General features: G+C 44.2%; 1 protein-coding gene across 1 annotated transcript; it reads right to left on the reverse strand.

Annotated features, from left to right (window-relative positions):
- Positions 1 to 805: 805 nt before the first annotated feature.
- On the reverse strand, positions 806 to 20,627 carry LOC136012538 (antigen WC1.1-like). Its single transcript, XM_065675633.1, has 16 exons — positions 20,527 to 20,627; positions 15,828 to 16,142; positions 13,609 to 13,914; positions 12,049 to 12,363; positions 11,196 to 11,507; positions 10,380 to 10,697; positions 9,332 to 9,646; positions 6,500 to 6,814; positions 5,669 to 5,731; positions 5,269 to 5,583; positions 5,053 to 5,088; positions 4,620 to 4,757; positions 4,250 to 4,345; positions 3,592 to 3,675; positions 2,172 to 2,324; positions 806 to 1,683 (listed from the first exon to the last, which is right to left on the reverse strand). The coding sequence occupies exons 1-16, from the start codon at positions 20,591 to 20,593 to the stop codon at positions 1,583 to 1,585; spliced, it is 3,249 nt and encodes a 1,082-aa protein (XP_065531705.1). The 5' UTR covers positions 20,594 to 20,627; the 3' UTR covers positions 806 to 1,582.
- Between the last annotated feature and the right edge of the window lie 4,443 nt (positions 20,628 to 25,070).

The raw sequence follows: 25,070 nt of genomic DNA on the forward strand, positions 1-25,070 counted from the left end.
CTGTGACCAAGTGCCAGCAACTGAAGAGACTGGGACCCAGTAGCTAGCTGCTATGTAGCCGGAGTGTGCTAGCCCAGCTGTGGGGTGAATCCACGTTGTACCTAATGGATCTTTGTTCAGATCAGGTGGAGCAGGAGCAGTATGAGGGTGCTGGTTCTTGCCTGGATTTAGATGTCAAGGTGGTTGCATTCCCTTAGGATCTCTTTGAATGAAGTGCCTTATCTTTGCCAGACTTGTCTGTCCTTTTGAATTTCCTTCTCACTACTTCCAGGCCAGCTTGGAAAGGAGAAAGTTACACAGATAGAAACATCCTATGCATCACAAAATCATAGCAGTACAGAGCACTCCGGTGCTCCCACAATATTCCCCAGGAAGCTCCACTCGGTGCTAAAAAGAAGGAGACAGGGAAGTGTAGATTTGCCAGGATACTCACTGAATACAATGAGGTATTCAGTTCATCTCAGTCCAGTCTCTTCTGCCACAGTCCTTGGCACAGGGTTGTAAGGTGTCCTAATGCTGAGCTAATGAGGTTAGTGAGGTTATTTGGGAAAGGATTTCCTTGTCTATGTGTCTTCTCAGCTGTTTGGGACAAACTCACGTTTCTTTATGTGCCATGATGGCTAGAACCAGTGTTGTTTTCATGTGCAAATGAGAGTCTCATCTAGATTATGGTGACTGTTACAGGTATTACTTCTACGATACTTAGTTGATTTGAATAAGGTTCATTAAAACATTCTTTCACATTCACGACCTGAAAGAAACTTCATTAGGAGCCAAGACAGCAATACCTCACCTTCTAGTCCATCAAAATGTTGTCTTTTTCAATCTGCTTTCATATGACTAGAAGAAATGACATGACAGACACCTGTAGGTATGACCACCACTTGCCATTTGTGGAAAGAAATTGAACTCGCTGTATAATTGGTATGGGTTTGGGAGGAAATAAGTCATGGTATAGAGAGAGAAAAGAGAAGCTTTTCCTTCAAATCAAATGTGTGATTCACTTGTACATAGCTCAGATGACAGACCTACATCTTAAGTGAGGATGAGAATTAACCTCCTGTTGAGTTTCTCATCTCTCAAAGCACTGTCTCAAAAATCAGTTCTAGTCCTCACATTCTGTGTGACAAGCAAGAGTATCCAAAAGGTGAGCTGGAACTTTGATGATTTTCTTACAGCTCAGTTTCTGCTCCTAATAAACTCCAACAAGCTGTCTCGTGGATCTGGGAGGAGAAGCATAAATTTGAGAAGACATCTTTACACAATTTCTGATAAAATATCCAAAGTTGAAAGGCAAATTCGGAAGAAAAAAATTGCAGTGAAAAATATTGTAAAATAAAAAGCAAAAACTGTCCAGGTAGTCTTGACAACAGGAAGTTATAGGGGAAATCAGAGAGATTTTCTTAACAGTCATGCTTGTGTATCTTCTAAATATGCAATCACTTCTCTGGAAATAAACCAAACTTAGGTAAACTAATCCTAAATGCAAGTTGTTCTGGTTCTACTGGTACCCGATTAGCATTCTATTAACAGAGGTGTATTAACAGAGGTGGTTGGTACAACTCAGCTGTCTCTATCAGTGTCACAGCTCCGCAATGTCATCGTAACCTGCATCTTCAAGAGCAGGGGATGAAAGTCTGTCCGCTGCAGAGGTCCTGTTTCCTGACACAGTAGGACTCCAGCCTGAAAACGGGAAGGGAAGAACACTGAGATAAATGCACATCCTGAACATATTATGTGGCTCTGCAGCTGTCAGCATGGGCTATCAGCTGTCTCCACCAGAAATCAGAACCTTACATATGCATGGCTATGATAAATGTTTGATTCTGCCTCCTGCTACACATACGCATGGTCATTGTACTAAGAAGTAACAATTCTAATTCGCAGCAGTCAAGACTTGGGTTAGTCCACAGGCAATAATTTTATAGCTGTAAGGTATAAAACACAGCATAGATTACCTTCAGAGGTTGTGGAAACACTGCTATTGAATGGCTGTAAGAACAGAATAATAAGCATCTAACCTACTCTCCTTGTGTAGGTAGGTAGTGTTCCTTCCTGACAGTGGTTAGGTAAAACCTGGGTGATACCTTGAGATACCCTCCACCTTGATTTGCCCCGAGTTCAGTACAGTAACTATAGATTATGAAAACCAACAGCCTGCTCTTCCTCACCTGTCCGTGAATCCTTGTTTCTGTTACTTTCTTCAGGGATCCCAATGATTTCCTGATCATTTTGCTCCGAAAAAGGAGCATCTTTAGGTCCAGGAGCTTCTGTCGCATCGTCATAACTATCTTCCAGGGCATTTTCAGGCAGTGGAGAGACCTCTGGAAGAGTAGAGGTATTAACTATAACAAGGAGAGATCTTCCTCTAGAGAAAGCAGTAGCTGATGATCCAGCCATAGTGGCCTGTAATACTGACATTGTCATCAGCTCCAATAGTTGCTGAGGGTGCACTCAATACCACTACCTATATCATTAAGAAGGGTATTGAACAGTACCAGTCCCACTATGGACCCCTGAGGGACGCCACTTGGTGATCTCCATTTGGACATTGAGCCATTGACAGCAACACTATGGATGCAGCCATCCAGCTAAATCCTTTTTCATTGAATAGTCCCTCCATCGACCTCGGTTCTGTGAGAAGCCAGCTGCCTGATTCCTCAGGGGCAGCTATCTCTGTGATCTGTACTTAACTGCAATCCATCCCTTGTTTCACTGTTTTATCATATATACGTACAAACATGGACATACAAATAATGCGTATATAAAATTGAAAGTCAGACAAAGCATTCCTATTTCACTTTTACCTTATACTCAATATTCAATCCGAATAAGAAAAAGATCTTATTTGGCATAATTATCTTACTGATAAGCATTTCAAAGCAAGTAAGGAATTATTTTGGTTTAATTTTAAGTAATAAAAACCCCGTAATATAAGAAAAGCAATAAAAAGTAAAATTAAAGACTTGGTAGCACAGAGAGTCCGAGATATGGGCAGATGAGGTCCAAAACTGCTTGTGCATATGGCAGCTGATCTCTCAGAGACCAGGCAACAGCTAAGAGAGCTTTTTGATCAGCTCTAGGAAAACACAATTCTTCTCCAAACACTTGTTTTCCCTCAGCTTTTCCAAATGAAAAAAAGCCCACAAACCCCTCATGTTTGGTAAACTGCCTTTTCTTCAGATCGCTTGGATTAAAATCCCTAAATCAATTCCAATCGTATGTCAATATTCTCATTTGGAGCATGCTTTTTTACTGTCTTAATTCTCCCCGTTTATTTCAGAAGAGAAGCTGCTGCAGTTGCAGTTGTCCAATTGTTGGGTTCATGTGACTGGGCCCTGTGAAGGCTGCAATACTACCAGCAAACATTTCTTTTCAATTTCGTATATAAAAGAGAGCATCAGCACTTGGGTGCGAGGGTGTACGACATTCTTCCACCATAAGAGTTAATCAGAAACTTTTGGTTCACATCAAAGCATCATTAGTAGATATGAAGTGCAGCAAAAACTAACAATCACCAATAATGCGTTGGGAATTAAAAGCTACTCTGAGTTTGGGTCTCTTCTTTTGTAGGTCCCCATTATCCATTACCTTGGGTTGCTCCAGGACCATTTTCTTCATCACTGTCCCCGCTATAAAATTGCGCCTTTGTTTTTGAACTCTCTGAATAAGTACCTAGGCAAATGAGAAAGAATGTGATATCAGATTAAACTCTCCTTAACTGCTAAGACTTCATGAGAGAAAGAGATCTCATGTATGTACTATCCAAGTCCAACAGGTTCTTGTACAAGTACAAGTCAGTACTATTCCTACAAAGTAAAGGGTTTACAGAGGAATAGGCAAGTATCCTTCAAGGGCCCCATAACACCTCTGTGTCTTATGGAGGAGGTAAGCCATGAAGGGAGAAAAGCGATCAAGAGGAGGAAGCTTACAGGGACACAGAATTGCTGGGATGGGGGATAAAAATTATTCCTTTACATGTTCCTGCTTTAAATAGTTGCAGCAAGAGTTGTTTGTGGTTTGGTTGGTTGGTTGACCGATACTGATCTGTGCTTTAGGGCTGTGGCAAGGACAGCGCAAAATGAATTGTTCCTAGGAGAAGAATTGGCTTAGTCCAGTGGGGAGGAAACACCTCTCCTCAGATATAGGAATTTTCAGTTTCCCAGTAGATTTGGGAGCTGCAAAGTACTACACCGGGATCTGGGCCACCAGGAGGAATTTTCCCTTGACAAGAGCAAGATATACAGACCTGAGAGGCCGGTTATGCCCTGCTTTTCCTTCGTCATGTTATAGTCGATCTCTTCATAGACAGCTTCAGAGAAGGGGTCATAGGGTAATCTGGAGCCTGAAATTAAAAGGCAATGATCACTTACACAGTTTCTGCTCATACTCAGGCTGGGGTAATGAAAAGGACAAGTGACCTAAAGGGGTCTAACATGGCCTGGTTGGTACCCAGAAAGTCACTGAGAGATGCTGACTGAGGATGAGCACTGCCAGATGGTAAGTGAAACTCTCAGTGTGGCAGCAGATGCCATTCGTCTCACTCACCCATCCCCAGCCAATTAAACACCCACCAGCCATGTCAAGGAGGCATTTCATACAAGTCCTGAGGGACCCACCTTTCTCCTGTGCCCTGGCACGTTGGATCTGCCCAGCAAGAATGGCAAGGACCAGGCAGAGAAGGGCCCCCAGGACGATGCAGAGGATGATAGGTGTTGAAAGTCTTGTGCTGCCTGTTGCAGGGCGGCGGGGAGGATCTGAATGGAAATGAAGAAGCAACAGGTAGAGAATTAGCTGATCAAAAGGGCTGCTCCTCTGTAGCCTCCTGCTGTGGCCACGCTGGCAGGTCACCTGCTGCCCAGTTGTGGGTCCTGCTCAAGCAGCTAGAATTCAGCAGCTGGGGATAGTGCCACTTAGCTCTCCTTTACAAAAGGCTGCTGGAGATGCTTTCTGATGAGCTGGAATATACTGCTGATGTACCTGCTATGCAGTATCAGGGACATTAAATCCTATTTGATGCGAGAAAAAAGGGGGAAGGAAGAATGTTTTTACCTGCTCTAGTGGGTGATGCTGTTGTTTCTGTTACACCTGCAAAAAGAAGGGAAGTGCAGATAAGAAAGAGGCAAGTGTGAAAAACAGGGAGAACCCATCATTTGTGAGGTTTCTGCAGTCAAATTATGAAGGAGCTAGTCACTGGAATGTACAGCTGACATAAAGCTCTCCCTCCTTCACAGATCTGTGTAATGAACCAAAGGCCCAGTCACTAACCGGAGCACTCCACAGCAGCATCTTCCTTATGATCACAGTTTTTGCCAAACAAAGGTTTGGCAGGACAGTCCCAAAGAGATAGTTCTGTTCCTTTGCAGTGCACCTTCTCCAACCAGATGGGACCAGTTCCTTCCCCAAAGGCAGCTTCGCCCAGAGCAGACAGAGCAGATCCACAGCCCAGCTGCCTGCACACAACGTTAGCATCTGCCAAATCCCAGGAATCATCACAGACTGTTCCCCAAGAACCTTGCTGCCAAATCTCCACTCTGCCTGAACATCCGTACTCTCCTCCTATGAGTCGTAACTTCTCCCTGTCTGGAAAACACAGAAACCTTCTGTGTTACTGAAACAGCAGGAAGGTCCGGAGGGACCGATAAGGAGAAATGAAGAGGTAATGTACCTGAACAGCTTGTAGAGTTTGGGCACTCAGCAAATGTGGCTGGAGATGTTGCCTCTTTTCTTCCTGCAGAATTTAAATACTGAAGTAAATAGATTATTCTCTGAAAAGAGAGAGGGAGTATAAAATGCCTGAAAATTAATCATAAAGGTGGGGTTTTTTTCCTATAATAGATACACGGCCTATCTAGTACTTGGTGGATCGCTCTTTGGCTAATGCTGTGAATAAGATAACCTTCCTGGAGACTCTGCTTTGTCCCTTCTTGTGTGAGGCAGCTGCAATCCCTTTGAGGAGATCTGAATGTCATCTAGGATTCATTTATATTATAGTGGGAACCCACAGGTATGACATACTGTCATAAAAGCAGGCATTAGAAATGGACCTTTAGAACTGAGCTAATACATACATTTGATCATGGCTACGTGCATGCATATGAGTACATGTACATATGCACTGATACGCCTCCTTACATGTAGAAATACATACATGGCTCTAGACTTCTTGAGAAGTCTGATCCTAACTCAGATCTCACAGACTGATTGTCTATCATAGATTTTTGCCTTAAAAATATGTAATGGAACCATCCTATGAGGGACTTCCTTGGGATTTCTCCTGGGTAACTGCACTCAATGACACTCATATAATTTTAATACACTAATTTATGTCAAGGGTATAGAAGAAGAAAAAACATTTTCTCATGCCATTTGCTTGAGACTAGAAATAATACATACAAGATAACAAATGAACATGATGTATTTACTGCAATGTCTATAAATGCATGCATAGGTTTATGTATCTATCTAGACAGTCCTGTACAGATGCATTTCTAATTACCAGTGCAAGAAATATGGGTCTCTTCTGCTCGATTATCACATGACTGAGCATTCCAGGGGTCTGACTGACATTGCCAGAGAGAGCTTTGTCGCTCAGTGCACTCAATGTGGTCCAGCCATGTGGGCCCAGAACCTCTGCCGTATTCGAAGTCTCTTGCGATTTCCCCACCGTCTCCACAGTTCAGGTGTTTGCACACAGTTACGGCAGTGAGTTGAGACATCCGATTGGAACAAATGCTCCCCCATGTCCCATTGTAGAAAACTTCTAGCCTCCCAGTACAGTCATCGCCATTCGCCAGCCTCAGAGCCAGGAACTCTGGAAGTTAAGACATAAAAATTGAATTACAGGGGCCTGATTCTGCTAGGAACTTGGCTGTGATGGCTGAAACCCAGAATCTGCAAACAATCCTGTTCATCATTCTGAACGAGAAAGTGCCAGAGGAGACCACTCTAAAAGTGACAGACACTTAAACCCAAAAGTTGTACAGCAGCCCTCTATGGTTGGGCAGCATTCATCAGTTTGTACATCAACAAACAACGGTGATGGTTACCCCCTCAGTTACAGGCATATTTCTTCGGTATGTTGAAGCATAGGTGCCAAGGAGTCGCATGGAAAAGATGAGAGGTAATAGGCGCAAGTCGCTCCTGGGGACGTTCTGACTGGACACAAGAGGAAAATTTTTCACAATGAGAACCATCAGCCATTGGAATCATCTCCCCAGGGGAGGAGTGGATTCCCCAACACTGGGCACTTTTAAGGTTTGGCTGGACAGCGTGCTGGGACATCTAGACTAGGTCATGCTTTGCCTAGAAGCACTGGACCAGATGGTCCTTGAGGTCCTTTCAGCCTGGTATTCTATGATTCTCTTATTTTCTGCTCAGATTTGTTGAAGTTTTGGTGTGCAATGACTGGTTTACAGTGTTTTCAGAGCCAGCTGGAATGGCTCCCCTGCACAAGCACAGGGCAGCCCTGCAGCCTCCAGTGACCGAAACCCTGCCACTTGTAGCCGATGTATTTCACCACTCACGTCTGTGAAGCACCTATTTAAGAAGTATTTGAATACGCATCCACTATAAACTCTACTTTACCATCATCGTAATCACAAAATACATACATTATAAGATCTACCATTAGTTCCAGATAATAGGTATTGACATTGTAACAACGGGCACATGTAGTCACTAAAACTATGCCTCTCATTCTGGGAACCACATTATAGGAGTTAACATCATACCAGTCTCAGCATCTATTTATTACTAGATTCAGACCTTGTCCCTGCAAAACACATAAACAAGAAGGTAGTATATGAGGTAAAGTACGATTACTATCTTCTACTTATTTTATGTAAAGGCACATATTTCATTGGTCCAAAGGCCAATTGGTAAGTAAACCCTGCTCTTCAAATGGTAGAGACTTATTTTCTGAGGGATTTCAGTGGCTGCATGCTTCCAAATCCAGGGGAAGGGCTGTCCAGTACTTTATCACTTAAATGAGCTCAGGTTTTCTTTTGGGCTGCATGAGTAAACCATTGCACAGCTCTACTTTTCCAGCTGCCTGGCCATGTACCCACTCTGCTCATTATTGTATGACTGTAATTGGAGAATCATAGAATAGTTTGGGTTGGAAGGGACCTTCAAAGCTCCTCTAGTCCAGCCCCCTTGCAATGAGCAGGGACATCCTTAACCAGAGCAGGTTTCCCAGAACTACATCCAGCCTGGCCTTGAATGTGCCCAGGGATGATGCATCCACCACCTCTCTGCGCAGCCTATGCCAGTGTTTCATCACTGTCGTTGTGAAGAATTCTTTCCTCACATCCAGCCTGAATCTCCCCTCTTTTAGTTTAAAACCATCACCCCTAGTCCTATCATCAGGATAAGAGGCCCTGCTAAAATGTTCCTCCCCATCTTTCTCATAGGTCCCTTTTAAGCACTGAAAGGCAGCAATAAGGTCTCCCCATGGTCTTCTCTTCTGCAGCCTTTCCTCATAGGAGAGGTGTTCAATTGCTTTGATAATTTTTGTGGCCCTTCTCTGGACCCTCTCCACAGGTCCCTGTCTTTCCTGTACTGGGGGCTCCAGAGCTGGATGCAGTACTCCAGGTGGGTTGTCATCAGAGCAGAGCAGAGGGGCAGGATCACCTCCCTTGACCTGCTGGTCACACTCCTCTGGCTGAAGCCCAGGATATGATTGGCCTCTAGGCTGCAGGTGCACATTGCCCTCTCATGTCCAGTCTCTCACCCACCAGTACCCCCAGGCCTTCTCCTCAGGGGAACTCTCAATCCCTTCATTCCCCAGCCTGTATGATAATTACTTAGGTTGTATGATTCCTGCCTAAGCACCATTTCATGGTGCCAACAGATAGTGTCTGTTTAATCTTTCTAGGGTGCTACCTGTGTTTGCTATCTGAGTGGGCAAAGCTTCTAGCCACCCTTGTGATGCTCTACCACTATGAGAACATAGCATCTGATGATGCTGCTGGGGAGGAAAGGGTTGGTCTATATAATCCACTTGCCAGTCATCTCCAAACTTTCATTTCTCTCACTGTGCATACTGTTTCATCATCCACACTGTACGTTGTATTATTCCACAGACATCACACTATCTAATTGCTTGCATTATGTCTTCCCAAGACAAAAATAAGCATCCTTCTCTGTCCTCAACCCCCCACATCATGCTTAGCCATTTTGATGGGACCAAGGGGATATGCTGACCAGCTGTGCTTGTAGTCAAGAAAGCACGAGGCTGTCCAAGGAAGTCTCTGGTAATCTCTTCTTCCCTTTTATGCAACCCTCCCCTTTCAACCCACAGGCTCAGAAAAGGATTTTCTGAACACACCTGAGCATAGGACTCCAGCATCCTCTTTGTGTTGGCAGTTGTGATGGCCCAATGCCCTAGCAGGACATGCCCAGAGATCAGATTCAGCCCCAGTGCAGTTTACATCATCCAGCCAGATCTGTCCTGAGCCTTCCCCATAATGAGCAGAGTCAAATGCCTTGATGGCATGTCCACATCCCAGCTGCTTGCAAACAACAGTAGCATCCAATAGGTCCCAGTTATCATCACAGATGGTGCCCCAGATGCCATCATGATAAAGCTCTACTCTCCCAGCACAACGCTTTGTTGCATTCACCAGCCTGATCTGTCTGCTACCTGCAGGAAGAAAACCCATCTGTCAACCTGAAATAGAACAATAATACACAGGTGCGTGTTATGGCTGTATGTTTAAGGCACTTTTAAGGCATCATGTTCTTGTTATATTCCAGCTCTTCTGTTGCGGCTTCTTGGACAGAACTCCTGAGGAGCTAAAACCACATAAAGGGAAAGGCCTACTCCTGAATCAGGTAAATATTTGAATAATTACTGTGAAAAACCGCAAACAAGGAGTGTTTGGTCATACTACGTATATTCAGAGATCAACTTATCTTAGAAAGCTGGAGAAGCTGTTTTCTACCTAAACTCACTTAGACAGAAACAATTGCTGTTACAGATGGGTTACAAAATAAGAGTAGAAAGAGTTCTAATTTACTTTACAAAGGCCGCAGGTAACTATAAATATGGAAATGTCACAAAGGAAAACCTATTTAATTCCTAAGTGACAGTCAGAATGTGTGGCAATATTGGCCAAATCAGTATCGCTATGGCTCCTATATTCCGTTATTTCTCTTTTGATTTTGTGAGATAAATTCTATAAGAAATTCAGACGAAGAAAGCATTGAATCAGTTACACTTGCTTCCTTGACTATCATTTGTCCCTTAGGGTATACAAGCAGGTAGGTATTACAAGCTCAGACCCATGCCTGTTTAATATTTGGTGAGACCACAGCACAAGGTGGGCTAGATTTAACCCTGGGAAGCATTCTGCACCTTTTGCACAGTAACTCACCTGAGCAAACCACACCGACATCTTCAGCAACTCCCGATGGCACTGTGTGAGAATGGGAAGTCTTACAGAGCATCAGCTGAGTCTCATTTCCAGCACACTGGACACTTCTTAAGCCAACAACACCAGTGCCTCGCTTAGACCTTGGAAGGTAATAGGCTTTCTTGGCAATTCCACACTCTAGTTGTCTGCATACCACATGGGCGTCCTTAACATCCCAGTCATCATCCAGGACCCTGCTCCATATGCCATGGAGTAAGATTTCAACTCGCCCATCACAGCGGCTCTCACCACCTGAGAGTCTGAGTGATTCAGCAAGACCTGGACTCAAGAGAGTTGGAAAATGTGTTGAATAACATCTACTGCTCTGATTGCAGTAGAAATAACATGCGAGACAGAGATAGAATACATATTTCTATGTTAGTAAAACAATAATTCTCAGTACTGTTTAAAGGAGACAGACTGTTAAGGCTTTGTTTGCTTTCATGCACTTAAGTGTCTGCAATGGGAAGTGGGAAAGTCTTCCCCAGCTTAAAGACTAAATCCCATGAAAAGTCAGGCACAGCTGAGTCCTTCTACTAAATGAAGTTTCTATGCTGAAATGAAGACTGGAGGGGTGGGGCAAATAGGATTGGGAAGGGCAAAGGGATGGAACGTGGGGGGAAGGAAGAGAAGGGAAAAGGGAGGGAACTTGAGGAGAGGAGAAGAAAAGGGATAAGATAGGGAAAGGGACATACCAGACTTGCTTGGCAGAGTAACATCACAAATGCTGCTTTGGTCTGAAGCTGCACTACCCCTAAAAGCCCACTCCTGTCTTACCTGAGCAAATAACAGTGGCTGCTTCTCTGGCTGAACAGCTTGGATTTCCCAGAGTCACTTGAGCACAGTCCCACAGGCAGGACTCTGTCCCATCACAGTGAAAAGCATCTCTCCATACAGGCCCATCCCCGTCCACAAAATCATCTCCTGTCTGGATTGACTTTGCATAGCCACAGCTCAGCTGATGACAGAGAACGTTGGCAGCTTTCAAACTCCAGTGGGATCGGCATAGACTTCCCCATGTGCCTCCATGGCGGATCTCCACTCTGCCAGAGCAGGTGGTGCCATTCACCAACCTGCTCCCTGGGCACCCTGAATATAAGAAGTGAGTACCGAGATGTCATGTTTGTATGTGCTCATGGTCATGACCTGAAAGTGACTGGGACATGGGAATGACTTTTCCTTAGTATTCAGTAGTAAAATACTCCACCGGGCCGCTGGAACTCCCATACTCATAACTAGACTCCAATCAACCCTATTTTATGGAGAAGGATGACTAGAAACCAGGAGCTGTTCCCCTTTGCAGTTTTTAAACGTGGGGCACTAGGTTTCAGGGCTCTGGGTGAACCAATAGACCTTAGTTATTCTGACCAGCCTCACCCAAACGTGGACCAGGTCTTCAGTCCTCGGCTCAGCTATGTGACTGGTGTAACTTCTCCAGTCTTGTCTCCTGCTACTCCTGTCTGTTCTTTCCAGTTGGACCCTACATCTGATAGTTTACTTTGCCTTTTCTGGGACTGTCGAGAGACCAGACACCATAGCTTGGCTCCACGTAGACCCTCTGGAGTTTGGGTCCGTATTTTTCCTCAAAAAAAGGAGTTCTGCTCTGCTCTTAGACTTTTCCACTGCTCACCTGAACACACTACACGAGCGTCCTTCCCAGCAGGGCATTCATCACGACCTAGCACACTCACAGAACAGTCTCTCAGATGTGAGCCATTGTTCTTGCAGCTGAATGTCCCGTTCCAGACAGATCCATTTCCTTTCCCAAAGGACTGTCCGTCTGGTATCTGTAGGGCAACCCCACAGTCCAGCTGCTGGCAGAGGTCATTGGCAGCTGGTAAATCCCACAGGAAGTCGCACAGAGTTCCCCACGTGCCGCCATGAAGAAGCTCTACTCTCCCTGAACATGTGGTGCTGCCATTTGCCAACCTGTACCCGCCATAGCCTGCAGGAAGAAAAAAGGAACTCAGCAGGGTTGGAATTCTGGGTTTGGTGGGGGTTTGTGCTTTTGCATTGAAAACTGTAAGAGACATCTAGCTGCAAGGAACTAGCTACAAGGAACGCGCACTCACTATGCCTCCAGTTACTGGGAACAATGTTAGACCAGAATGCTCCTAAGACAGCTCTGAAAAATAACCCCGAACCCTTATTGTCCGTGTTGTAGCCTGCATTACATGACTACAAGGTTTTTGACTTTGAGTTCAGTCTCTCCTCCTCTGCTCTGCTCTCTCCTCCTACAACAGTAACGTTGCTACCCTGCAACACCTTTTCTTGCAGAGGCAGATCCAGCATTGCCTTGCGTTTGGAGCATGTGAGAAACGCTAAGTAGCAGCTACCGGTAGCACTCCCTCTCCCAGTAGTTGGTCATCCCAGTAAGCAGCAACTGCAGTGCTCAGTTTGCAGCTTTTGTCTATGCTGCAGCATAAGGCTCTGAACACAACAGTTCATGCCCGTCAGCATAGTCACAGTAATTTAAGTGTGCCACAGGTAGGACTGTGGTGTCCTGTGCCAGCCCCATGCAGTCTGTCTATTGCCTCACATTGTTACTTCTTACCCTTGCCTGGTTCTTGTATTGTACTCCCCTAATGAGAGCTGGATTTCTGCTCCAATGTGACAAGATGGTTGGTTACTGATACCTCAACTAGTCCATTTAGCTGCCACCGCTCCCCAGCCGAAGCTGAGGAGTCACAAATAAAGTCATCCAGACCCCTGACAATTCTTTAAAGCACCGTAAATTTGTAACTTATGCCTCCTTTGAGCTTTAGGAGGCATGGCAGCTCTCCCGGTTTTATCCTTAACTGAAGTACATGATTAACATACACACTGGCAGCAGGGAAAATGTCCCTGTGTGTCTGCTCTGGCCACCTCTCCTGTAATGTACGTAACAAAGACACAGAAGGAATTCTGAGCACTAATGAGTGCATGCCTCTAGTATCATGAAGGAAAACACAGCCCTCTTGAGATTTGAATCCCTGGTGCAGAAATGAAGCGGTTAGAACAGCAGGCTCTCAGTAGAATGAATAAGAGATCATGGGGCTGCTCTGTTACTTCCTGGCCTTCCTTGGATGGCTCAGGATGTAGCAGAAGTACCTAAGAACACTGAGGACGACAGAACTATGCAAAGGCTCCGAACTGTGGGTTGACAGGAAGAAGACACGTGTAAATTATGTCCATAAGTTCAGAATCTCACCTGAACATACAACAGTGGCATCATGAGAACATGTCTTACTGTGGAGCAGCGTTCTGGGACAGTGTGCGAGGTGAGTCTCATTCCCTAGACAGTGAAACTTTTCTTGCCAGATCAGTTCAGGTTTGTCACCAAAGTGAGCTCCTCTCGAGATATCCACAGCCTCTCCGCACTCTAACTCATTACATATAACAGAGGCAGTTTTGAAATCGATGTGTGAAAAACAGACTGTCACCCAAGTTTCTTGCTTTACTTTCAGATGTCCTGAGCAGGCAGTGTCCGTTCCAGTCAAACGCAGCCCAGTGAAACCTGGAGAAAACACAAACCAAACCAAACCAAGAAATCCAGCATCGAGAGCTGCTTGTACTGACCTAGTTTAATAAATCCCATGCCTTCATGAGCAAGACACATGTCACTTCTCTGAGGACCACTGACACGTGGAAGTAATCATTGTGGCGATTCCTGTATGCTGCTGAAGTACCTAAGAACACTGAGGACCACAGAAATATGCAAAGGCTCTGAACTGTGGGTTGGCAGGAAGAAGGCATGTAGGGCGCATGTAAATTTTGTCCATGAGTCCAGAATCTCACCTGAACATACAACAGCAGCATCACGAGAATGATGATTTCCACTGACACGTGGAAGTAATCATTGTGGCAAATCCTATATGCCGCTGACAAGAGAGAAAATGTATGGGAATGCTTATTTCTTAGTATTTGAAAATGCTTTATCATTGGGAAGCTACAGAAGGAGGGGAGTTCTGACTGTTTGCCAAATACTTGAGAAGGGGCAATCCCTAAATGAAAAGTCATTTACTAGTGTGTGTCCTTGAAACTCCATTACTGAAATGAATAGGGAGCTGGAAAGCCCCAGAAAGAAGAAACAGGAAATGTTGCATTCATCCTCAGGAAAGGCTAAAAAGACAGTCTGGAGATCTAAAGGCTGGTCAGCCTCACCTTGGTGCCTGGGAAAAGCATGGAGTGAGTCCTCTTGTAACACAATGCTGGGCACAGGGTGAATAGGAAGAGTCAACATGGATTTACCAAGGTTAAAGCATGCCTGTGTGATATTTTTACTTCCTCTGATGAAAGTGACTGGATTTGTGGATGAGGGGAAACCAGCATGTCATTTACCTCAAATTTAGCAAGGCCTTTGACAGTGTCTTGCATAATGTTCTTGTGTTCAGACCAGGATGTTACAGTCTGCGTGGGTGGACAGCTACACGGGAAAGAAGGTAATTGGATGGTCAAACTCAAATACTAGTGATTAGTGGGTTTCAGTCTACCTGACAGCTGGCAAGAAGGGAATATCACTTGTTGGGTCTTTCCTGGTGCCTGTTCTGTTTAGCAGCATTTTCAACAACCTGAAGGAGGTCATGGTGGGCACTCTTATCAATTTGAGGGGTGCGGGAGGAGATAACCCTGAGGGCAGAGCTGCAGTTCAGAGGGAACTGGACAGGCTGGATTAACGGGCTGACAGGAACCTTATAAAAATCAAAAAGGACAAACGTGGAGTCCTGAAGCTGGGAAGGAAAAAACTCTTGCAATGGTTCTTTAGCCAAAGAGCAAAACCAGACACACAGAATCATAGAATAGTTAGGGTTGGAAAGGACCTTAGATCATTTAGTTCCAGCCCCCCTGCCATGAGCAGGGACACCTCACACTAGACCAGGTCATTCAAAGTCTTGTCCAACGTGGCCTGGAACACCACCAGGGATGAAGCATTCACAACTTCACCGGGCAGCCTGTGCCAGAGCCTCACCATTCTTGCAGAGGAAGGCATACAAACCGCCATTGGGCTCGTTTGCCGTTGCAGACTGTCCCATCTTAGCTTACATGAAGATCTGAAGAAGGGCAGTTGTATGGCATAACACAGCACTTTCTTGCTTCTCCATCTACACCCACTTTTTTAGCCCCCAGTCCTCGCAAAGACAAGTTTACTACTGTTCTCTGGTTGCCTGGGTGAGCTGTGGTAGAACTAGTGTTTCTGTTATATGTCATTTACAATGTCTTCTTCCATTCTGTGTCAGTGCTGTGCCCAGGAAAAGGAGACATACACTTGTAGTCAGCAGAAGACTTAATGCTGGTGCAACTTATTTTGCCTGAATGGATTCCATGGAGAAACTGCTACCTCTGTGCAGTACATGGCTTTATCCACCTAGGACAAAGTTTGATCTCACCTCATAGCATTTTTATATTATGGAAGGTTAGATGACTTCTTACCTGAGCAGATCACTCCAGTATCAAGGGTATGTGGGCAGGAAAAAACACCCCAGCCGGCATGTGAGCAGTTCCAGAGAGTGGATTCGTCCCCACGGCAAACAACTCGATACAACCATGTTGGTCCAGATCCTTGTCCGAAGCTAGCTTCATTAAGAGCCTGAACAGCATATCCACATTGTAGTTGCTTACAAACAACCTCAGCATCTTTTATGGTCCAGTCACCATCACACACGGTTCCCCACCGCTCCTCATGTTTTATCTCCACTCTCCCAGAGCAGGGGCCAGTTCCATTTGTCAGCCTCAATTCATCAACACCTTCATACACAGAGACAGAGCAAGGTTATGGGAAGAACAGTGCCTAATCATAATTACCTATTGCAGATAGTTAATGAAGTTGTTATTACTCTTAAACCAGACTTATTTGGTTCACTTTTCTAAATAGTCTAATTTAAAGTGATTTTTCTTTTTTCTTGCAGGGGGTTGTCTGTATTTACAATTTTGAGCTAACTGCACTGCTGAAGTGTGAGTTATTTCTAATGACGGGTGAGCTTTCACTTCTTCTGACCTGTCAGGGCTGGGAAATGCTGAGTGACGTCCCTACTGTGTGATTCACAGAGGCTTCTTTCTTCGTCGTTCTGCCATGATGATATCCAGCTGAAAATGTTCACTGGGTAATGTGAAATTTCTTCATTCCTGTGTTCTTTAGTGCATGAAGAAGCGATTTTCCTTGTCTGCCTCAACTTCTTCTCCTCAGAAAAACTATTACTTGCAACTCAGTATCCTAATACTATTTATTCTTTCCCTTCTCTCTTGCCCTAACCACAGGGTCCCCTCGTCAGAGATATCTGATGAGAGAAAAGAGACACTCCTGAGGAGTGGCAGGCTATCTCAGGAGGTGCAGCAGGATAAGAAGGAGACAGATATACAGGTATTCATGTCACTCCTCATGCCCCACCATCTCTTGGGGTGCGGCTCATGCCCAAAGAACCCTCTTTTCCTCCTCTGCTCCCAAGTCTGCCTCTTTCCTTTGATACAGATACACATTTCCCAGTCCTTTTACCTGTGGACTCACAAAATAACATTACAGTCATCACAGAACACTTAATAAAGAGCCTGACAGAAAAAGGAAGATTCACATATTGGTTTTTGGCTTTACAGTGTTGAAATGCTACTGTAGATGCTTTAAATATTATATGGTAGCTTAGCACAGAGACTTAAAGGCTAGAAAAGATGGGGATAATTTTGTCACATCACATTCAAAGGCAGGAATAATGGTGGGACACAGAAGCAGTTCTTAGGAAGCCAAGCTACACAGAGACCTGCTAGGACCCAAGAAACACGGGGGAAGAACAAGGCTGAGTTTGCGTCTTACACAGTAAACACTGGAAAACAGACACAGTAAACATTGGTGAAAAACTGAAGCACGTAGTCTAAGATGTAATGACATGTAAAGAAAAAACCTTCTGTCAAAAAAAAAAACCCCAAACTAAATCTGCCAGATTTCATCAAAACCAGTCATTGTTGTAATTAAACAATATGGATTCATCTGTTTGTTAGTTTATGTGATACAAAGCTTGTCTCCATGTGCAAAGGCGAACAGAGGAACAATGATAGATGGGGGAAGCCCAGTAATGCAGTCAGGACCCTACCCTGACCCTTTCTGCGGCTCTTTCAGCAGAGAAATCAATCCCACTAAATACCACTACCTATGCCATTAAGAAGGATATTGAACAGTACTGGTCCCAGCATGGACCTCTGAGGGACACTACTTGTTACCGATCTCCATTTTGACATTGAGCCATTGACTGCAACTCTTTGGATGCAGCCATCCAGCCAATTCCTTATCCATTTAATAGCTCATCCATTAAACCCATGTACCTTCAATTAATCACAAGAATTTGTGTTGGGAGCATGTAAAAGGCCTTACAGAAGCTAAGATAGATTATATCAGTTGTTCATAATTAGGCAATTGGTGCTATGTGTGTTTGTGTCGCTGCTACATCTTTCTATATGTGTGGCCAGCCATGTATATATGTGTATGTGTGTATGTGCACATACCTGTATATTAGTATATGCGTGTTATGTATGTGCGTGACTATTGGGGCTACAAGTTAGCCTCACTACCAATTGGACCTCAGGAAACAGAGCTGTAGCTGCCTTATCTCTTATCATGCTACTAGTTTCAGGGACCCCTGCACAAGACAGGTTTTTAAGAAGGGTTTTATCGAGCAGTAATCAGACATTGAAGCAGTGATAATGCAAAAAGAGATGTGTCTTAAACCTTGGGAAACAGGGCAACCTGAAATGAAAATGGGTATGTAATTATTTGCTGGATATAAATGCTCAATCCAATTACACATAGAATATTGAAATATTTGAAAGGAATTTTATGTTTCAGAGGAAAGGAAGCCCTGCAGCTTTTGTGATGGTGTTAGGAAGCCTGGGGCACTTTTTAGAGATTGAAGTCTGCCCCTTAACAACTAAATAGTTCTGCACTGACCGTGTTCATCTGTTACCCATTGCTGTTGCTCATACATGCCTTGTAAGCAAGTTGTTGGAGATGAGCTTTGTGCTTCTCAATGAAAAAACTTACAGAAAAGCCATGTTGCCATTGCTGAAGCATGAGAATTGGAAGCCACTGGTGTTTAAAGCATGAAAGAGGACACAACAAAATGGGTGGAAAATCAAAAGGTGGAAAACCGCGTGCAGGATCTTGGTATTTCCATGTGTAAGGACAAACTACAAGCTAAGTGCACACAAGAGTCAGGAAGTGGTTGATGGCCACATCTGAGACTTGTCTTCGCTTTGATCAGATTTGAATTTCAGCATCTAACAGAGCAGGTCAACCCCTGAAGAGAACTGGCAGCTTCTTTTGGGGCCTGGAGCGTCATTCAGGTTGACCATGTAGCTAGAGAAGGTTTACAGGGCAGACATGTAAGAAGCCTAGTAAGTTTGGTCCCAAATTAGCGCTGTCACTACCTGAGTTCGCTGTGTTCAGTTCAGGCACAGCCATGCCTGGTCATGGGCCCTGTTGGCCTATACTCCGGGGCACAGACTGATTTCTCAGCTTCACCTTGGTCTTGCCTGATCACCATGAACTTGCCTGATGATCTGAGGCAAGTGGGCCGCTAGAGTTGAGCTCAGCTCTCACCCCTGGGTCTGCCCTGCTTGCCTCTCTTGGGGTCTGAACCCTGACTGGACTCTGGAGCAGCTGACCCTTTCTGTACCCTCATACCAACTCTACAGACTGCACAAGAAAGGTATCAGAACCTGGTCAGGTACCAAGATAAACCTGCAGTACTCATTATGACCCAGCACTGGGCAGTAATGTAAACAGAAAACAGTACAGTTTGCAAATAGCCCAGAAAGACATTTCTCAGAGACCATCTCCTGTCAATGATGGTACTTGATAAGCCACAAAAGAGAATTAATTTGCATTAAGAGCTTTGGGTTTTCGGGAAGGTTTTCAAAACAGTATGGTATCAAAAGCATCACCTTCTCTTTCTTCCTCAAGAGGGAAGTGTTTCTACATATCACACTGCTTGCTGTCATTTGAGATAGTGAGTAACTACAAAATCCCTTTGTACTTGCAACATGTTGTCTCTCATGTCTTACCATGAAACTCAGTTCAGTGGTACTAGTCACAGAGTGAGGTTCTGCTTGGGTAAGAAGGCATCAGATTTTTAGCTTGCTCCAGGTCAAGACCTAGTTTCACTCATCCCATCCACCCTGCAGGGATGAGAATGAGCCGTGCATTCCTCACCAAGACCCTAAGTGGAGGTTTTCAGCAGATGGGAGGGCTTGATGCATCCCTCCCTGGGGAGCAGCAGAGGGCTGCGGTAGCGTGAGAGTGCGAGCACAGAGCAGAAGCATGGGTGCTAAGTGCTGAGCATAGTGTCAAGGTAAAGCTATTGCCGTTTGCATCTGCCAGTTGGTCACTCTGTTACTATTCCCTGTTATTAAAAAGAAGTTGGAAGAAAACTCTCTCATTTCCGCATTACTGCTCAGATGACACTCAAACATTGCTACAAAGATGCCTACATACAAATGTTTGATGTTGTTCTTCACACTCCTTCACCGAGAATGGCCTGCGCCTGCTCTTGCCATCTGCTTGAATTGTGACTACATCCACACAATTGGTGAGAACCTTTAAGACTAGGGCATGCTACATCGAAGTATCAACTATGAAGTCTTTTTCTCATCATATGGGTATGAGCTCCAAACATGTACACATAGCTCTAGAAGAGCTAGACAAATAGCTATAAGCTTTCAATATACAGGAACAGCTGAGGGGATGGTATGTTCCCCAGCCAAACTCCACTGGACACACAGAGCATAGCAGCATAATTTTAACTGGCATTGAATAAAAACCTGGAATTATTCATTCTGTCCACAAAGACCTTAGGAGGGGAGGCAAGGCACTAGTAAGAATATCCCACTGATTTCCACTACCAAACTTGGACTCAAATTCCTGTGAGAATGGCCAGCTACTGTTGTCTGAGTAAAATACAAAACTGCTACAAATGGCTTAAGCTTCTTTCTCTCAGAATCACCAAGGAGTTTGAATCAAAGACAGAAATGTATTTAAACACCTTCTTGTCACTTAGCCTTACAGGTTGACGAAACAACAACCTATTTATATTGAATTTACATTCTTTTCCTATCTCACTGCCTTATGTAAAATAAAGTCTGTACTTACCCAGGGAGACCTGAATGCAGAGGACGAGCCACAACACTGGCATAGAAAGATGTCCTTTTGTTGCCATCCTGATAGCAGACGGATGAAACTTCGCTCTTTGTTAGGCACTGCCTAGACCGAAATCTGCTTGGGCTTCTGTGTCTCTCACAAATGACTACAAAGGAGGAAATATATAGATTCACATGCTAGCATGAACTACGTGAAGGAACCAATAGAAATATTGTTCACCTTTTTAGACATTATCAACAGATGAATCTCAAATCTTGAGAGAACCAAAGCCTCCAATAAAATTTGAAAATAGTGCCTGTGACCTTATATGAAGGATGATTGCGCTTCTGAAGCCATCATTGGTATTGTCATGATTTACTACAGCATCAACACTGGTGGTACAGGCAGAGCAGTCCACAAAATGGTTATTTCTCATTTGACAAAGCAATGTGAAAGTACAGAATGTCGGTCATTTTATCGATTACTTTGGAAGAGAAAAAGGCAAAGAAAATCCCTATGTGTGTAGCCCTATCACCTGCTTGGGAGAAATTGTACATCACTATAAGATCAACAGAAGTGGTGTTTATCATTTGCGGTACTTGTCTGAGTAGAAAATGACACTCGCTGAGTTCATGAGGCAGGCACTTCTCAAGGCTTCCTTATTCGGTCAAAACCTGCAAACAGACAGAAGATCTTGAAAGGCCACCTTCCATAGGATGTGAATTACAGGAGCTCCTGTTTCCTATACTAGGCTTCTCTTTGTTTCAGGTTATGTATGACCATTGCTGGTAGTTCTTACCACTCTCCCATTCACTCTAGAACGGTGAATTAAGGGAAGCAAAAGCTGCTGTTAATCACTGTGGCTACTTGACTCATTCTTGGCAAGTGGAACAAGTTTGCAGGGCACTATCTATTCACACCAGTCTAAACACACAATCCTCTTTATGACACTGACACATACTCTTTTTGTCTGATGGCATCTACCTGGTGTATATCCATAATCCCAAGTTCAGTGATGTGCAAGCTGTTAGGTCTTTGCTACACCAACAAACTCTTTCACTTCTCAGTGGGCTTTGTCTGCCTTTTCAAGGTCTGTATAACCTTGCAGTGGAATCTTGGATCAGACTGCTGTGGAAAGAGCTGCATGAGAAAGATCAGAGAGAATTTTGGTCAGAGGCTGCCCATTCTTTGTTCAGGAGTTGCTCAAGAGCTCAGACACTTGCTTGTGGTCTCTTCTAGAGCTATATGGCAGCCAAAATTGGGTCTGGCCTTGAACTTTGTTGATTCTGACCCTGATCTGCTGACTTGACTCTGTGGCTTGACCATGGACCCACCACCTTACTATTGTCTTGTCTGGATTGCCTGGACTGCTGACTTCACCTCGCGGCAGTCACCGGACCTTATCTATTCTTCTTGTTCAGGAACTATGGGACTATGCCCGTTGGTGAGGATGCCTCATGCCTGGCTTGCTGTCAACTTCAGTTCCTGGCTGACCTGCCCTTGCAGAGCAGCCTGCTTCTGCTCCCTGATACAGACTTTCTGAAAAACAGGAAGTCACTGTGACTCCATTGGAAATCGGTTCAGGGTGAGAAAAAAACACTACACATGTGTTAATGACAAGGTATCCATTATAATGTCTGGTGGTGTACCAAGGTTCAGTGGTTTCACTTAGCACTCTTCCACTCTGCTGTTAAGCAGCCATCAACAGAATTCTCACTGACATTTTAAACCCACTCCAGGAAGTCTGAGAGCAAGATCTGTTTCTCGGTATGCAGACCCTTAATGGCTAGAATCTCCTTCATGGGCACAATGACCAAGTGAACAGGTACAGTGCCCATAGATGTTAGAACTCCAGAATTCTCAGCTAGGGAGGAGCTGGTGTTCCCTTTTTCTTCTTTGCAGACAGTGATGTCGTCAGAGTCAGTATTCACTTGGGTTGAGATTGGCCGCACGAATTCTCTGTGCCCAGTGGCAGTCGCCATGATGAATATGCCTGATATTCAGCCTGAATTATGTCTGATGACGTCAGGATGTGCTTCCAGTCGAATGACCAGGAGGAGACATCTATTCAAGGGCAAGTTCAATGGCAACATGACACATCTGTCATCCAGCCTTATCTACCTAGCAATGTTTTGTGAAAGACCTTAAGGTTATCTTCCCACTAGATTTGGACACAGAATATTTCTATATGGAAAAACATGAGGAAAACTTATTGGTTGCTATTGCACAGTCCATCGTTACTGTTGGTATCCTTTGGATAGAGAGGCATTCTGGTAAGCCGTCAATGCTCAGATAGCAGAAGAAAAGCCAGCACCATCTCCACTGAGCACAAACAGCTTGGTCTACATACCCATAGGTTCTGCTACTTCCTCAGATGGATGAAACCCTCTTCTCTGAGGCACTCACCATCTGCCCCTCAATCAAATTCTCTCCCTTCTTCACTTCTTTCCCTGGCCACTTACAAGCCAGTCACAGCCTGAGGATTCTGTCTCTCCTGGAAACATGGATGCTGACAGCAATCTTGCAGATTTCTTTGAAGTCCACCTGTCATAAACTGGGTACCTGTTTGGAAAAACTTCTCTGCCATCATCTTCATCCCTCTGGACATCCATGAAGGAGAGGTCAGAGTGTTTTGGGGCACAGCTTTCTCCACAATGACCTTCAGGAGACACAGAAAAGCTGTCCACGACCATCAGCAATGGCAATGGTTTTTTAGACTTGACCTACACTGAGGTTCACATTCATGTGGGAAGTGCTTCTGTATATCAAACCAGCCTCTGTATGTTCATATATGAGATGCCAAGGTCCCCTTTCATTACATGCCTTTGAACAGCTCCAGGGATCTGATGTTTCCTGGCTTAGCCACCCTTAATGGCTTTGTGGTAGTGGAAGGAGGCATCTGGGAGCCCTGCTGACAAGTGTTCTCTGGAATTTTCCAACATTTTGGGGTATGTTATGCTACAGCCTCTCACTTTTGGGTGCTGCTAGCTCCTCCACCATAGCCAAGTAGCTCAGGAAGATTGTCTGGCACAATTAGCTACCTCATGCGTTCTGGCTTTTTGAAGCACAGCTGGCCCTGGGCCAGTATCTTTGCTCTTTCAGAAGGAAGCTTGCATCCATGAGATGCCACCCCTTCCTTGGCACTTTCAGGCACAGCAGATGCCACTGCATCTCCACAATGTCCACGGTAGTGTTTTGGTTTCAGTAGCTGGCTGGCAAAAGTATTTGTGGTTTTGCTAATTTTCTTACATTTATAGTGTTTTCTAACCCAATTTAGCATTTTTTAGTGTGGCACCACACAGGTGCAGATGGAGATGCTCATGGTTTCTTTCTGTCTCTCTGCCCTTTTATAGAAAGTCACAAGTAAAGTCTGAGATCTACTGAAGGAGTGGTTGCTTCTTTCAAGCGTTTGGTGACATGTTTCCTAACAATAACATTCTAGAAGTACAAGAATGTGTGCTCAGTCAGTTTCCGTATTGTAAGTAGTAAATCTCAGAATGACTTTTTTAACCTTTTAAGGCTTCATATTTCTGAAACACATCTAAGTTCATAGGATACACATACTTCAGATTAATAAGCATTTGTTAAGGGTATCTGGCTAGGCTATACAGATACACAGGAAGCAATCAGACCAAGAGTGACAAATCAAGAACTCGGAGGTAGGCCAACCTAATCCCTCTGAAATAGCCACTCCCAAAATCACTGGAGATGGCTAATCACATGGCTAATTTAGTAATTGCCCCTGTTAATTGAATCACTCAGTGGTGATTCAAATCTCTTTGGAATGCAGTGCGAATGAAGGCAGACTACTGCATAGAGGAGTACAACCATTAAAATTAGGAGCTTGAGGGAAGAGGATAATTTTGTGGTTAAACAATGGGCATGATTTTGAATATTATAATGAAGGCAGTTCATTTCAGGATACCTTAGAAGTTAGTTCTTTTTGCCAAGTTAGGGAATCGAATGATCACTTCCCCAAACTGTCAAAAAATTCATCCTTTTGGTGCCACCAATCCTGGATGTTCTCTGATGCTTCAAACACAACCAAGATCTGCTTGTACCCATGAGTTGCTTGCTCTAAGTGGGTCACTTCCTCCCAGGCTCCAGATACAGTAGCTATGTAACAGCGGCTACCAATTGCAGATGCACTATACAGCAATCATCTCATATCAGAATGATGTTGGTTTTGACAGCTGAGATCCCAGAATTTAATTGAAAACTAAAGGTGACCTCTCCATTCTCTGAAACAAACTCATACCTTAATGCACCATCATTAATGCAGCTTTTCAGAAGTCATTGGACCAGTTGTTCTGTCATTTGTTGATTGCACACTCACGATGAAATCCTGCACAGTTAACCTCAAGTTAATTTTGCCATCTACGGCTTGATGAAAATAATAAATAGTGATTTATTATTTATTTTAAGGAAAAATTGAAAAAGAAATAAGAAAGAAATAATGGGTACAAAAAGAAACCACCAAAGTTTCCCTGTATAAATTAAGGTATCTCAGAGAAAGTGCACTGAAAAAGTCTGTCTTAGACCAAAATTCAAAGAAG

Source organism: Lathamus discolor, chromosome 4 (genome assembly GCF_037157495.1).
Source record: "Lathamus discolor isolate bLatDis1 chromosome 4, bLatDis1.hap1, whole genome shotgun sequence".
Taxonomy (NCBI): Eukaryota; Metazoa; Chordata; class Aves; order Psittaciformes; family Psittacidae; genus Lathamus; species Lathamus discolor.

What these genes read in the sequence shown, in the direction of transcription:
- LOC136012538 (XM_065675633.1), bottom strand. Translation starts at nt 20,593, where the DNA reads ATGGCAACAAAAGGACATCTTTCTATGCCAGTGTTGTGGCTCGTCCTC. An exon ending in AAACTCTACAAGCTGTTCAG is followed by an intron (nt 5,584 to 5,668) that starts GTACATTACCTC and finishes TGTGTTTTCCAG; the next exon opens with ACAGGGAGAAGTTACGACTC. An exon ending in AAACAAGGATTCACGGACAG is followed by an intron (nt 1,684 to 2,171) that starts GTGAGGAAGAGC and finishes TCCCGTTTTCAG; the next exon opens with GCTGGAGTCCTACTGTGTCA.